General features: G+C 43.1%; 1 protein-coding gene across 1 annotated transcript; it reads left to right on the top strand.

Annotated features, from left to right (window-relative positions):
* Window positions 1-5654: 5654 nt before the first annotated feature.
* Window positions 5655-8452, top strand: LOC100278584 (uncharacterized). Its single transcript, NM_001151815.1, has 2 exons — window positions 5655-6212; window positions 8246-8452. Exons 1-2 carry the CDS (start codon window positions 5877-5879, stop codon window positions 8294-8296), a joined length of 387 nt encoding a protein of 128 aa, NP_001145287.1. The 5' UTR covers window positions 5655-5876; the 3' UTR covers window positions 8297-8452.
* Window positions 8453-16298: the final 7846 nt, after the last annotated feature.

Here is a 16298-nt window from a genome sequence, read left to right as displayed (position 1 = left end):
GCTGCTCCTTGTGCTCCTCGAACTGGAGCTGTTCGTCAGCCAGCAAAGTTTCCCAAGTTGGCTCTATGATATTGCTAGGGGAGACATTAGAGCTATCCCTTGAACCGGCCATTGAGGGCCAATCTTGATAGGTCTAAATTGGTTGCTCCCAGCGAAGTCACCAAAAAGTGTGTTGGTGCCTTTTCGGGCGCCAATCACTGCGTTGAGAACCGGTGGCGGTGCTCTCTGCACAGGCCCGGATGGTCTACAGCCAGGGGTCGGACGGTCCGTGACCTGGAACAGAGCAAGGGTTCCCTGCCTGATGAGCCGGATGGTCCGTGCGTGCGCAGGGGCGGCGGAGTTCACCGACGGCGCCTGAATCTCACTCCTGGGAGGGACCCCGTCGGGGAGGAGAGATCCTATGTGTTGTCTAGGCTCGGCAGGCCGACCTAGACACCTCTAATCGACGTAGAGCCGAAGAGAAGCGGAGAATTTGGGGATTGGAAGACTAAACTAAAACTAGACTAGAACTACTCCTAATGCGTAAAGTAAAAACGAGAGATAAACTGATTATTGATTCGATTGATGATGATTTAATTGGCCGTATTCCTCTGTGTTTATAGAGGAGGGGGCTAGACCCATTACAAACAAATCTCCCGAGTTAATTCTGCGAATCTAGCCAACAACCATAGCAAGAACTCAGAACTCTAACTGATTATGCGCACGCGGACCATCTGGCCCACCAGTGCGGACCGTTTGAACCGCGGACCGTCCGGCCTCGGGGCCGGACCATCCGCCCGACCTATTTGGTGCCCAACACAATGACAAGCTATACGAGCTTGGTGTATATGTAGTTCGCACATGACATGCTTGAGACATGTTGCTGCCTTTCAAAAATGATTTTCCCATTAGCGAAAGTTAGAACAAAGTTGAGGGGGCGCACTAGCCTTGTGGGTGCATGAGGATTTTTTCTAGGTATGTATGTATGTTAGAATTTTAACACAAGTCCCTTTTTGGCACTGCTCCAGATCCTAAAGATTTAGTGGATTTGGTGGAGTAGATCATTATGTGCTCTAGGAAATCGTGGAGATAAAGTTATGAACCTTTAAAATACATTAACATAAGCTATTTTGTTTGCTAAAATAAAAATAGATTTTTTAAACTATTTAAAATTATATTATAAACTACAGCTACGAGATGAAGCTAGAGCTAGAACATGTATCAGTACCAGCAACCACACCCCTAAATCTATAGATTTTGATTTTTTTGTGGGCATTTGCACCCTCTAAGAATAATGTAGCATTGGCTCTTGTTCCTCCCCATAATGCAAATTTGTGCTGAAGTGTCTATTGGTTCTTCCCCATAATGCAAACTTGTGCTGAAGTGTCTACGATGAATATGTTGAAAAAACCAATTTGTGAACTTAAAGAATCTAGACGACTAGAGATAGGATAAATAGTCTATAAAAAATTCTCTATGAATTACAACACTAGAACAATGATTGATTAGGTAAAATGAATTTCTAATGGCAACTACTTGATCTTAGCCATATATCACCCAAAGCAAAGTCCTTACATAATACTTGTAGCTTGATTTTTAATCCATGTCACTCTAGCAAGCAAGGAAAACAACTACCGCTCACAACCAAGGTATGAATGTGAAATATAGGTGAGAATAGTGAGCAAACCAACAGGGGCAAGTGTAACACCCTGAATTTGGGGTATAAAATTCTCCTCTAATATCTACCAGATTCATGTGTTACTCCTTTTCTCACCTCTATAGTGTTCCTTTTCTATTCTCTTTAATATGATTTTGGGTTACTGATGGGAGAGATGTATTATTTTCTTTGGAATATTAAAACCTAGGGTAGATATGAATGTTTGCGTCATGCTTAGCCTAGATTATTCTTTTGTTTGTTGCACATGTTTGAATTATTTGAATTTGTATTTGTGGTTTGTTTGAATTTGAATCCAAAAAGGGGAAAACAGAAGGAAAATAATTAGGAAATTCAGATTAAAAGAAAAAGGAGAAGAAGCCCAAAGCCCCCCCGCGCGTCAGGCCCACACAGCCCAATCCCGCCCGCGCCATGCCCTCTCTCGCCCAAGCCCGCGCGTCAGCGGCGCGTTCACTTGGAGCCTCGAGCCCTGTCATTCTCCTTTTCCCCCACCTTGGGCTGGCTTCGGCGCACCGCCCGTGAACCCCGCTCGTGCTCGGCCCACCTAGTCTTTCCCCACGCGCTGGCCCATGCACCGAGGGCGCCCCGTCCCGCTACCACTACCAAGCGAGGCCCGCCTGTCATCCCTCCCCTCCAACAGTTCGGCCGCCCGGCGTGCCTCGACGCACGCCCACGTCGCTGGGAAAACCGGCATCACCCCCACTTCCCTGGTCAGAGGCGCCACACCCCTTTTTCTCCCTCTCCGCGCACTCCCTTGCCTCACTCGACTCCCCCTCGCTTTCTCTCGCCCCGTTGTACCCATGCACCGCCTCGGTGGTCCAACCTAGAGCTCGACACTGTCATGTCTGTGCGCCTCGCCGAGACCCGCAGCCGCACTGTGCCTTGCCGTGCTACATCGCGCTCGGAGCTCCGCCGCTGACCGCACCTCGCCATTCACCGCCTGTTCACTGGACCCGATCACCGTCGAGCCAAGCTCCATCCTCGCTGGCGACCCCGTGGGTGAGCATCCATTCCCCCTCTCCTTCCCTCGCACCATCTTCCCCTCCTCCGTCCTCCCCGGCCATAACTGCCCGGTCGAGCGTCCAAACCTCCATGCCCCGCGTCGTGCTCATGGCCACGCCAGCGAGCTCGTGGGCATGCGCCCGGAGCACCGTCGCGCGTGCTCGGCCAGGGGAACAGGAACCTTGACAACCAGGGCCCACCAGTGAGCCCATCAACCTTGCTCCCTTCTTTCCCCTCACTGGGTCGCCGATGGGTGGACCCCACCCGCTCATGCAATTTCGCATCCCACCACGCCCCACACCGGTCTCGTCACTGACCAGCGGGCCCCGTTCTGCTAGGTTTCCCCTGTCAGCCCGCCCCGCGCCCAAGCCACCCGCCCCAGCCACTAGCTCGTGGGCTCGGTGCGTCGGCGTCGCGCCTCGCCCTGGGTCCACCTGTTAGGCGCCCGCGCGACCGTGCTCTAGCCCGCTGCTTCTAATCTCGGCCGTTGATCTGAGATCCAATGACCGATGGAGCCCGATACCCCTTCGTCGTGGGTAATTTGCTAAACCCCCCCCCCCCTCGGTTTTCTAGAAATGGAACCCGCCGTCCCTGGTTTTCACGCTTAGGCCCCTGGTTTCTTGCAGAGAAGCCCCTGACCTTTAATTTTATCACAGAAATAGGCCTAATTTTGTATTTTGAATTCCAAAACTTGTTTATTTCATATCTTTTGCATATGAACTCCAAATTGGGTGGTTCAAATTGCAAAATGTTCATAAGATTATTCTCTATCTATTTAAATTGTAATCTTTCACTGTCTACATGTATTAATCGTATGTCTAGGCTATAGGTGCATTTAAAGTAATGGTTTATTATTTAAGGGGAAATGAAAAGGAAAACACAAATGGAAAATAAGTAATTAACTTTGTGAGGTTAATATCATGTAATGTATGAACCCACCCCTAGTATAATTTTAATAATTCGTTAAGATAAACGAAGTTAAGTTATGTGATCCCCGAGATAGGCAGTACTTAGAGAACCACAAAACCCTAAGTGTAATTTCCACCTTAGAACATAGATTTCACTCTGGTGTTTATACTTTTCTTTTGAATATGTGTTCACTTGATTGTGCATGATTGGTGTACTGTTTCTTTGTCATTTTCCAAATGTGTTGAATGAATAATTGCTTTGCATAGACAACGAGCAGTCCGAGGTTTCCGAGTGTGTTGCAGGAGACTTCCCTGAGCAGCAACCTGGTGAAGGCAAGTGTCCTCTGACCTATTATGTCCTACTTACTTTATATTTCACTGTCCTGCATTACTTAATTGAAACCTAAGGATTGACTAGTTTGTATTTACCTTGTCCTAGATTACCTTTTGGGTTATTATGGTTAGCTTTATGCTATTGCTTTACTTTGATCAACGAACATGATGAGAACATTTATGATACGATGATGTTATCTTGACTATGATGATGAACTTGTGATACTTTAGGGGACTCAGGTTGTTTCCTGAGTACCTCTCCGTAAGGACCTGTTCGTTGAGAGACCACCTGAGATAACAGTACAACCATGAGGGTGGAATGGGGCGCCCTTAGCTGATTAATTAGATGAACTTGAGGGTGTAGTTGGCTTTGCCGTAGGGCCGTCAATGGGGGCCGGGGCATAGTGCTTGCTCTGCTAAGGGTGGTGAAATTCGCCTAGAGGGGGGTGAATAGGCGAAACCTAAAATTTATAAACTTTAAGCACGCACTATGCTCGAGGTTAGTGTTAGAAATAATTCGGAGTGTGGAAGATAGTTCTCCTTGCTTATGAGTTGCTCAATCAATGCGGATAACTTTGGGAGCAAAACTCAAATCAATATTAGCAAGGGAATTTTTAGAGAGAGGAAAAACAAATCAAGTGCAGATCAACACAAATGAACACGGTAATTTTTTTTACTGAGGTTCGGTTCCAAAGAATCTAGTCCTCATTGAGGAGGCCACAAAGGCCGGGTCTATTCCAACCCTTTTCCTCTCTCAAACGGTCACAGACTGGTCTAGGCTTCTCCTTAGTCACTTGGGTCACTAAGACCCCGCAAGGATCACCACACACTTAGATGTCTCTGGTGTAAAGACCAAAATCTGTATAAGAGAAAAATAATAAGGTAAATAACTAAGTATACTTAATTGTTGGTGATTTGGGGCTCAGATAATTTTTTTGGTGCATACTCAATTAAGGGAATTAAAGTAGTTGAGCAATCAATAAATAAATAAAGAAATATGCATCTCATGCTGATGTTATTTTTGTGATGCATTTTATTTGAATAAAGAAATCACACCTTAAATTGACCTCAAATTACTAATATAAATATAAAACATAATATGAGAAAGGAAATTTTCATAAAGTCCTTCCTTTCTTCCATAATTAAACCATAGGGAGAAGAATAAATAATAATAATCAGTAAATAGTATTATTGCAAACTGTAGAGTATTATTCATATCATAATTTGTTTGATCCTTGAAATCTAGAATTTAAAATAAGAATTTAAACATAGATTGAACCCTGAAAATGGGAATTTGAAAATAAATAAGAAAAAAGATAAAAGAAAACTCACCTGCTAACCGCGCCATGGGCCAAAATCCCCTCGACCTGGCCCATTTACCATCTCCCCCAACCCGCTCTACCCGGCCCATGTACTCCTACCCCGCGACCACTGCTCCTTCTTCCCTCTCCCGTATCGCGCGGGTGCCGCTCCCAAGCGTCTAGCAGTGGAGCCGCGCGACAGTCCGGCCAGCCACCGTACGCCACGACGCTCCCTCCTGGTGACGCATGTGTGTGGGACCTTCCTTGACCGTGGCGTGCCCCCTCCGTGCACAGCAGAAGCATGGTGGGCCCCGCACCATCTCGCCAGCGTCTTCCTCCCCGTGAATGTCGCTGGTTGTTGTAACGACCCTCCCCAGTTGGCCGAGTTTCTCTCCCGCAAGACCGTGACCTACAACCGCTATAAATGGGTGATCGTGGACCTCCTCTCGTCCACCCGATTACGGACTCAATAGCGCCATGAGACAATACTGAGAGCAGGGGGAAATCGAGTGATTCCTGGTAAGAAAGAGAAACCCGTTGTCCCCATTGACGGTCGCTGCTCCACTGTGTTCCTTCCATTTCTCGCCGGAATTAGAGCTTAACCGTGGAACAACATGCCGCCGTTTGGGCGAGGCCTCTGCGCACTCCAAGCTCTACTCCGGGGATGACAGCCTCGTCATGCTCGTCATCGACACAAACCACTTCTTCTGGGCTGCCACGGCGCTCCCCTTCACCGACTCCTTCGCGCGCTCGAACTCCCTCCTGCTGTTGGACCACGTCAACCGTGTGGTTATCTCGTGGCGGGAGTCAACTCGTGTGCTTGCACCCTGGATTCTAGCGACGCCAGCCCTCCGGTGGTGTGGCCATCTTGGACACCTTCGCCAGGACAAGCCGCAAGGCGGAGTTCTTTGCTCTGGATGCGCGCGCCAGTCGAGGTACCGACGACGGAGGTGGCGGCTGTTGCCGCAACGGACTCTGTGGCTGTTAGATTCACTTTGGCGGCCACGATTTGAGGTGAGGTGTCTGTTCGCTGTGTTAAACTGTGGCCCTTGATCCTCGAACGGATGGCCGAGAGTGTAGGGTAGCGTAGAAATCCATCTAGCCGTTAATCTAGGATCTAACGGTCGCTACCTAATACTATGTATTGTAAGGAGAGATCTGATCCGAGCCTGCGACTGTCGATCGAACGGATCACCTTGTCCGATACCCTTTTGGCCCCGTAAAACCTCAAAAGAGTCCTTACTCTTTTTCTTATTTAACCCACCGTCCTAACTTGTGTAAAGACCCTTACTGTAAGGTCCTAAAATTTACACAGAACTCCCTGGACTCTCTGGTAATGGTGCGCCCAGTCCAGGATCTTTAGTAAATTCAGAAATTAATATAGAAAATGGATTTTGAGTATAAAAACAAATCCAAAGACTTGTTTAATTCATATTTGATCTATTTTAATTCCTTTTTACTCCATTCCAGTGGCATTATTTTTGTTTTAATATTGTTTATCACCTGATACCTTTGTTTAACCATGAAACTGATTTAAAATTATTCACTGGGATTACTCTAATCTAGGTACCAAATAAACTCCGGAAAATCGTAATTAACTCATTTTAACTCCGAATTGGCCCGTTCTAGTTGCGCTAGCCTCGTAATAAAATTGTCTACACTTTAGTAACATTATTCGATGATATAACATGTTCTCAAAAATAGTTAACTAATTTCTTCACCCTATGGTTATTGAGTTAGCATGTTAATATAGTGTTTCAATTAAGAGTATCTATAATTTTATACAACTTAGCCTAAGGTTGAATCAGTCAATTTTTTTATTTTTCTCACATGATTTTTAGCACAAAATATATTATTATCATTTAATCACCTAAAACTTCAGAAAGTCATATCTTTATAATCGTAACTCCGATTTTAGTGGTTCTTGTTTCCACGATCTCGTAGCTTCGCGTAGATCATTATTATTCAGTTTGTTCTTATGTTTGGTGTGATGTTAATTTTGTATATACCATGTTTGTTTGTATTGCTACGACTAGCAGAGAGGTCATGAGAATCAGAAGAATCATCCTGGTACCTAGAATCACAAGTGCCAAGCAAGTTGTGCCCTTGACCACTTCTATTACCCAATAATGTTCTTTATTATCATTATTCAATGCATAGGTTTAATTTTGATGGGGCCCAATAGGTCACCCTAGTCTGATTATCTTTTACCTTGTTTACCCCTGAATCACTTGGGTACTTTTTGCTATTGCTCTATATGGTTTTGGGTTAATATTTCATTATATCCATGTTCCAATTATTCTATTATGTTATTTATGGTCATGTCAAGATTATTATATTTTTAATTGGAACATGGAGCTTAACTTGAGAAACACATGCCACCACAAGGGAGGAATGAGACCCCTTGGCTAACTAATTAGGAAAGCTAGTGGAAGACTACCTTACCCGAAAGGGGCAAGGGTAGTAGGGGAGTTGCATGCAAGGAGGTTCTCGGGTTGATTTTACTGCGATGGCGGTCAGACGGGGGATTCTTGCAAGTGCTCTTCCCATAAACTGTAGCGGGTTTTCGGAAGCTAGTGGAACTTTGTAAAGGCCTCGTAGTGGATCCCTAGCCATTCACCTCGGTAGTGTCTAAGGGCCTTGCAAACCCTGGCGACATGGGATACACGACTTGTGGGTACAGGGTACAACTTCTGCAGAGTGTAAAACTGGTATACTAGCCGAGCTCATGGTCATGAGCAGCTCAGGACTCTCACATGATTAAATTATGGAACTTAAATTCAATCTGTCACTTGCATTTGCATGGGATTATTTATTAATTTTGTTCTATTATTATTATGGTTTGGTATCTACTTATACTTAGTAATTGCTAATAAAATTTTGACCAACTAATTAAAAGCAATGCTTAGCTTTAACCCCTATTGTTGATCAGCCTTACACATCACATGAACTCCCACCTTTGGTGAGTTCATGCACACTGGTTTCCCCACAACTTGTTGAGCTATGATCATGTGTGAGCTCACCCTTACTGTCTCATACCCCCACAGGAGAAGAACAGTTGGTTCAGGAGGAGCCACACAACGAGGAGTTTGATCTGATCTAGGTGGCGTTTCTCAGTTGACTTTATGGCGCCAAAGGATGATCCTTAGTTCGTTTTATATTTATCTTTTATTTTGTAAGACTTCCGCAATGTAATAAGTACTCTGATGTTATTGTGACATTTGTCTCTATACACTGTTATTATATATGTTGTCTTCTTTGGCGCATGTATGAGATGCACCCAGCTTTGTCCCTTAAATCCGGGTGTGACAGAAGTGGTATAAGAGGAATGTTAACTGTAGGACGAAACCTAGATAGAACTGGACAACCATTGTCTACTTACCTTACTCTGATTCTTCTCTAAACTTATCTTAAACTTTTCTCATCTATTTCCGCTTACTCTGATTATTCTTACCTCTTTCTTCTAAAGACAAATGTGGATTTCACACTTTGAAATCTTGTGCCTAAAGTGACCTTTAGTAATAAGAAACCTAATTTTAGGAAAAAAACTATTTTTGTAGGTATATATATGTACTTGAATGTTTGTTCTTATGACACTTGTATGATTTGATTCTTTGATTGAGTGTGATGAGTTGTGGAGTAATGTCCACAATTACATCTGCATATACATATATGCATAAATAGAATTCATAAGATAACTAAACAACCTAGATTATCCTCCATTAAAGTGTATCTATTTCAGATAGATTCCTTTAAGTTGAATATATATATATATAATATATATAATCTATCTTATCCTAATAGGTTCATCTTGTGTTAAAAAAAACTTCTTATCCTCTTAAATTGTTTACAAGATAAACAACACCCACTAGAATATGTCAAATAGATCCATCTTACCTTAAATGATACTCTCCTATCTTAATAGATCCATTTTATCTTAACTGATTCCCTCTTATCTTAAAAGACTCTCTCTTATCTTAATAGATCCATCTTATCCTAAAAGATTCTTTCTTACCTTAATAGATTCATCTTATCTTAAAAAGATTTTATCTTATCCTAATAGATCTAACTAATCTCAAAAGGTTCTATCTTAATCTTAGAGATTCATCTTGTCCTAATAAGCATACTTATCCCCACCACTTTGCTTATCTCATAATAGTGTAACACACATGATCTATTCCAAAATAAATTAAGTAGATCTTATCTAGTCTAATCTGATTACACCAATTTAATTCTGATCCCATTTAATCTGATCAGGTCTAAGCTAATGGACAAAACATGTTAGATAATACTGGTAAAATAAGATTGGATCCTAACCCTTGTAAATATGTTTTAATCTAAATTGGAATCTTAGTCCAACCTGACCATATGTAACTACCTTAACCACTCGATGGTTGCATAACCCCTCTGCTTTAACCTAACAGAGATTCTGATCTAGTCTAATCTAGTATATCCAATCCAATCCAGACCCTACCTAATTTAATATGGTCTAATCTATGTTACAAGTATTAACTAAACCATATTCCTGTAAGTGGATTTTAAACCTAAATTGGTGTCTTAAACCAACTCGTTCGTGAAACCACGACACAACCTATGTTATAGGTTGCCAAGCCTATTATTCTCAAAAGGAAAATAAAATTCTGTTTAATCTACCTAACCCATATACCAGCGATTGTTATCCCAACTCAAATAATGGCATCTAACATCACAACCGATGGTCCCTAAATCAGACCCAAGAAGAAGGTTAACCTCGACAATGAAGGATATGTGTAGAGACCGATCCTCTGGTGAATCAAGATCCACCACCCGGAATAAAAGTCTTCCCTACCTAACTTTCTTCCACCCCGAATCTGCTCTACACTCACCAAATAGCTAAAACATGATGTACCCTTGTTTCTATACCACACCTGCTACTGGCATAAAAAAATTTAGGTGTATAAAACAAAATATACTAGAACTTCGTGAAGAGAAAGTCAGCTTGATATGCTCAACTAAATGGTATTCTTAAATGAGATTATAGAATGTAATGTGATCTAATCTAGTGTGGTCTACTCGAACAGATTAGTGATACTGGTAGAAGAGAATAGACCCTACTAACCAAGTATTAACTAAACTTAGCACAATAGACCAACTCAACCATGAGCATAAGAGCTAACCCAACCCATAGAGTCATGACGAATGGTATAATCTATCTATCCCCGCCTAACATCAAACAAACTTTTAACTTACATTATGTATATTATCTTATCTTGACAAAATTTTATCCTACCTTGGATATTCACCTTATACGACTAGTTACCCCAAATCTAGACATAAAACAGATTAAGCCATGCTAAAGAATCTTCAGATCATAAACAACTACTAGCCTATTCATTCTGCTTACCAAATACTTTTCATTGCAAAGCTATCCTACCATATGCTTTTAACTCTCATGGTTAATACCAGGAAGGAAGATTATCAAGCAACGACAAACAGAAATGAATCCTCCAGATCCTCCACCGGTTGGAATCGACCAAGTGGTTGCCACCCAAATGATGATAATACAACAAATGGCAAACATGGTTACCGAAATGCAAAATCAGATAAGACAAGAACGCAAGGAAATATGTCAGGACCGGCTGGAGATACGTCGAGAAATAAGGCAAGCACAGTTGGAAAGACAACAACAACAACAACGCCCACTACCTCCACCACCACCACCAGCTCCACCAAGCTACATAAACATATACATATATTACTACTATTTGTAAGATCTAAATGTTACTTTAGTTAGTAGTTGGTATGATACTATTTTAGGAGGAATAATAAGGTCTAATTGACCCCATGTGTTGCTAATAAAGTATGCATCATGCTGAGATTTTGTTTGTATGTGTTGAGACAATATGAGTATACACCATTTTCTTGCAAATCTCGAGGACGAGATTTCTGTTAAGGGGGGTAGGATTTGTAAAGACCAAAATTTGTATAAGAGAAAAAAATCTGTATACTTAATTGTTGGTGATTTGGGGCTCAAATGATTTTTTTCTGGTGCATACTCAATTAAGGGAATCAAAGTAGTTGAGCAATCAATCAATAAATAAAGAAATATGCATCTCTTGCTGATGTTATTTTTGTGATGCATTTTATTTGAATAAAGCAATCACACCTTAAATTGACCTCAAATTACTAATATAAATATAAAACAGAATATGAGAAAGGAAATTTTCATAAAGTCCTTCCCTTCTTCCATAATTAAACCATAGGGAGAAGAATAAATAATAATAATCAGTAAATAGTATTATTGCAAACTGTAGAGTATTATTCATATCATAATTTGTTTGATCCTTGAAATCTGGAATTTGAAATAAGAATTTAAACATAGATTGAACCCTAAAAATGGGAATTTGAAAATAAATAAAAAAAGAAAAGAAAACTCACCTGCTAACCGCGCCATCGGCCAAAACCCCCTCGACCTGGCCCATTTACCATCTCCCCCAACCCGCTCTACTCGACCCATGTACTCCTACCCCGCGACCACTTCTCCTTCCCTCTCCCATATCACGCGGGCGCCGCTCCCAGGCGTCTGGTCAGTGGAGCCGCGCGGCAGTCCGGCCAGCCACCGTACGCCACGTCGTTCCCTCCTGGTGACACATGCGTGTGGGACCTTCCTTGACCGCGGCGTACCCCCTCCGTGCGCAGCGGAAGAGTGGTGGGCCCCGCACCATCTCGCCAGCGTCTTCCTCCTCGTGAATGTCGCTGGTTGTTGTAACGACCGCTCCCCAGTGGCCGAGTTTCTCTCCCGCGAGACCGTGACCTACAGTGAGGTCACAAGAATCAGAAGAATCATCCTGGTACCTAGAATCGCAAGTGCCAAGCAAGTTGTGCCCTTGACCACTTCTATTACCCGATAATGTTCTTTATTATCATTATTCAATGCATAGGTTTAATTTTGATGGGGACCAATAGGTCACCCTAGTCCGATTATCTTTTACCTTGTTTACCCCTAAATCACTTGGGTAGTTTTTGCTATTGATCTATATGGTTTTGGGTTAATATTTCATTATATCCATGTTCCAATTATTCTGTTATGTTATTTATGTTCATGTCAAGGTCATTATATTTTTAATTGGAACATGGAGCTTAACTTGAGAAACACGTGCCACCACAAGGGAGGAATGGGACCCCTTGGCTAACTAATTAGGAAAGCTAGTGGAAACTACCTTACCCTAAACGGGCAAGGGCAGTAGGGGAGTTGCATGCAAGGAGGTTCTCGGGTTGATTTTGCTGCGATGGCGGTGAGACGGGGGATTCTTGCAAGTGCTCTTCCCATAAACTGTAGCGGGGTTTCGGAAGCTAGTGGAACTTTGTAAAGGCCTCGTAGTGGATCCCTAGCCATTCACCTCGGTAGTGTCTAAGAGCCTTGCAAACCCTGGCGATATGGGATACACGACTTGTGGGTACAGGGTACAACCTCTGCAGAGTGTAAAACTGGTATACTAGCCGAGCTCACGGTCATGAGCAGCTCAGGACTCTCACATGATTAAATTATGGAACTTAAATTCAAACTGTCATTTGCATTTGCATGGGATTATTTATTTATTTTGTTCTATTATTATTATGGTTTGGCATCTACTTATACTTAGTAATTGCTAATAAAATTTTGACCAACTATTTAAAAGTAATGCTCAGCTTTAACCCCTATTGTTGATCAGCCTTACACGTCACATGAACTCCCACCTTTGGTGAGTTCATGCACATTGGTTTCCCCACAACTTGTTGAGCTATGATCATGTGTGAGCTCACGCTTGCTGTCTCACACCCCCCACAGGAGAAGAACAGGTGGTTCAGGAGGAGCCACACAACAAGGAGTTTGATCTGATCTAGGTGGCGTTTCCTAGTTGACTTTATGGCGCCAAGGATGATCCTTAGTTTGTTTTATATTTATCTTTTATTTTGTAAGACTTTTGCATTGTAATAAGTACTCTGATGTTATTGTGACATTTATCTTTATACACTCTATTATTATATATGTTGTCTTCTTTGGCGCATGTATGAGATGCACCCGGCTTTGACCCTTAAATCTGGGTGTGACATCTTGCTAGCTTTATAAAGAACTTAGAAGAATAATGAGAAGGAGAAAGCAATCCAAGCAACAAAAGAACACAAATGATCCTCTCTCTCAAGTCTCTAAGCAAATGAGTTGATTTTCGAGCTTGGAGTGGATTGAATGCTTTGATTGTGTCTTTGGAGTGTTTGCCTTTTCTCTTGTATTGAATGAGAAGTGTAGGAGGCTTGGATGGCTTGAATGGAGGTGGTTGGGGGGTATTTATAGCCCCAACCACTATTCCAGTCGTTGCCATCGATGGGCACACCGGACAGTCCGGTGGTGCACCAGACATGACACTGTTCACTGTCTGGTGCCTGCCACGTCAGCAGACCATTGGGGTTTGGAGTGGTTGACCATTGAAGTCTTTTGTCCTGTTGCTGCACCGGACAGTCCGATGGCGTGTCGGACAGTCCGGTGTGTTCTAACTTCGAAGCTCTGACTTCTGACTTCTGCACTGTACGGTTTTACTGTTCATCGCAGTCGACCGTTGCGCGCAGTTGATCGTTGCTCTGTTGGCTCATCGGACAGTCCGATGAATTATAGCGGAGCGTCTCGTGGAAAAACCCGAGAGTGGCCAGTTCGTGGAGTGCTTGGCATAGGCACCGGACAGTGTCCAGTGCGCCACTGGCAGCACAAATCCTTGTCTTTACTCCGAACTTTGTTGAATTCCCAACTTAATTTCTTTGTTGGTTTATATTGAACTTTATGCACTTGAGATAAATGACAACTCGGCAAACTTGTTAGTCCACGTGGTTTGTGATGGACGTCAAACACCAAAATCGATTATAGGAAATGTTTTAATCCCATTTCCCTTTCAATCTCCCCCTTTTTGGTGATTGATGCCAACACAAACCAAAGCAAATATAAAGCGTAGAAATGTAACTAGTTTGCAATTGAGAAAGATGTGCATAAGTTGCTTAGATTTAAACCAATTGAAAGAATTTCTACATATGTCTAAGTAAATGTGATTGCTTTCTTCTAATATAACATTTTGGACCACATTTGCACCACTTAGGTTGTTTTTGTAAATATTTTGGAAAAGCCTTTTCAAATCCTTTTGCAAATAGCCAATAGTATAAGAATATGATTTCAAAAAAGCACTTCTCAAGATTTTGAAAAATTCTCCACCTGTTTCAAATGCTTTTCCTTTGGTTAACTAAAAGCTCTCCCTAGAGAAGTTCTCCCATTAGCTGTCAAGAGGGTTTTTGCAATTGAAATAATTTCTTCCCCTTTGTGAAATAGTTTTTGAAAATTTTAAAATGAGTGGTGGTGCGGTCCTTTTGCTTTGGGCCTAATAATTTCTCCTCCTTTGGCATTAAGCGCCAAAACAAAGAAACTTGAGAGGCCTATTAATTCTCCCCATTTGGTAAAAAGATATGAGTGAAAGTTTATACCAATTGAAAGTTTATGAGTAAGGCAGAGGATAAATGACACCGACAGAGTTGGAGTGGAAGCCTTGACTTTGCCGAATACTCCATTTCCCTTTCAATCTAAGACTGATCATAGAGATACTCATGGAAGTATATTAGCATTAGCCTTGGCACAAGAAGAATAAGAAATATGTATTTGTACCAAATGAAAGAGGCATGATCAAAGGTATATAAATGAACAATGTGTGCAATGTTTCAATCAAAGTTCCGAGAGTCTAAGATGTTTAGCTCATTCCTAAGCTTGCTAAAAGTCTTTTCATCTAGTGGCTTGGTAAAGATATCGGCTAATTGGTTCTGAGTGCTAACATAAGCGATTTCGATATCCCCCTTTTGTTGGTGATCTCTCAAAAAGTGATACCGGATGTCTATGTGTTTAGTGCGGCTGTGTTCAATGGGATTATCCGCCATGCGGATTGCACTCTCATTATTGAAAGGGAATTAGGCTTACACCTAGTCCCTAATTAATTTTGGTGGTTGAATTGCCCAACACAAATATTTGGACTAACTAGTTTGCTCTAGTGTATAAGTTATACAGGTGCCAAAGGTTCACACTTAGCCAATAAAAAGACCAAGTATTGGGTTCAAACAAAGGAGCAAGGGACAACCGAAGACACCTCTGGTCTGGCGCACCGGACTGTCCGGTGTGCCACCAGACATGTCCGGTGCACCAGAGGACGCCAACTCCAAACTCGTCACCTTCGGGAAATTCCTGAGGCCACTCCACTATAATTCACCGGACTGTCCGGTGCACACCGGACATGTCCGGTGCTCCAAGGATGAGCGGCCTCGCAAACTCGGTAGCCTCGGGATTTCACTTCGGCTGCTCCGCTATAATTCACCGGACTGTCCGGTGTACACCGGACTGTCCGGTGTAACAGCGGGGCAACGGCTATTTCGGCGCCAACGGCTACCTGCGACGCATTAAATGCGCGCGCTGCGCGCGCAGAGGTCAGGCACGCCCATGCTGGCGCACCGGACACTCTACAGTACATGTCCGGTGCGCCACCGGACATCCAGGCGGGCCCAGAAGACAGAGCTCCAACGGTCGAACCCAACGGCTTTTGGTGACGTGGCTGTCGCACCGGACATGTCCGGTGTGCACCGGACTGTCCGGTGCACCATCGAACAGACAGCCTCACCAAACGGCTAGTTTGGTGGTTGGGGCTATAAATACCCCCAACCACCCCACATTCAAGTCATCCAAGTTTTCCAGCTTCCAACCACTATACAAGAGCTAGCATTCATTGCAAAGCACACCAAAAGAGATCAAATCCTCTCCCAACTCCACACAAAGCCTTAGTGACTAGAGAGAGTGATTTGTAGTGTTCATTTGAGCTCTTGCGCTTGGATCGCTTCTTTTTCTTTGGCATTCTTTCTTGTGATCAAACACTCACTTGTAATTGAGGCAAGAGACACCAATCGTGTGGTGGTCCTTGCGGGAAGTTTGATTCCCAAGTGATTTGAGAAAGAGAAGCTCACTCGGTCCGAGGGACCGTTTGAGAGAGGGAAGGGTTGAAAGAGACCCGGCCTTTGTGGCCTCCTCAACGGGGAGTAGGTTTGCGAGAACCGAACCTCGGTAAAACA

The sequence above is a fragment of the Zea mays genome, chromosome 8 (assembly GCF_902167145.1).
Source record: "Zea mays cultivar B73 chromosome 8, Zm-B73-REFERENCE-NAM-5.0, whole genome shotgun sequence".
Classification (NCBI taxonomy): Eukaryota; Viridiplantae; Streptophyta; class Magnoliopsida; order Poales; family Poaceae; genus Zea; species Zea mays.
Note: the sequence above shows the minus strand (reverse complement) of the source record. Positions and strands in the feature narration are given on the sequence as shown.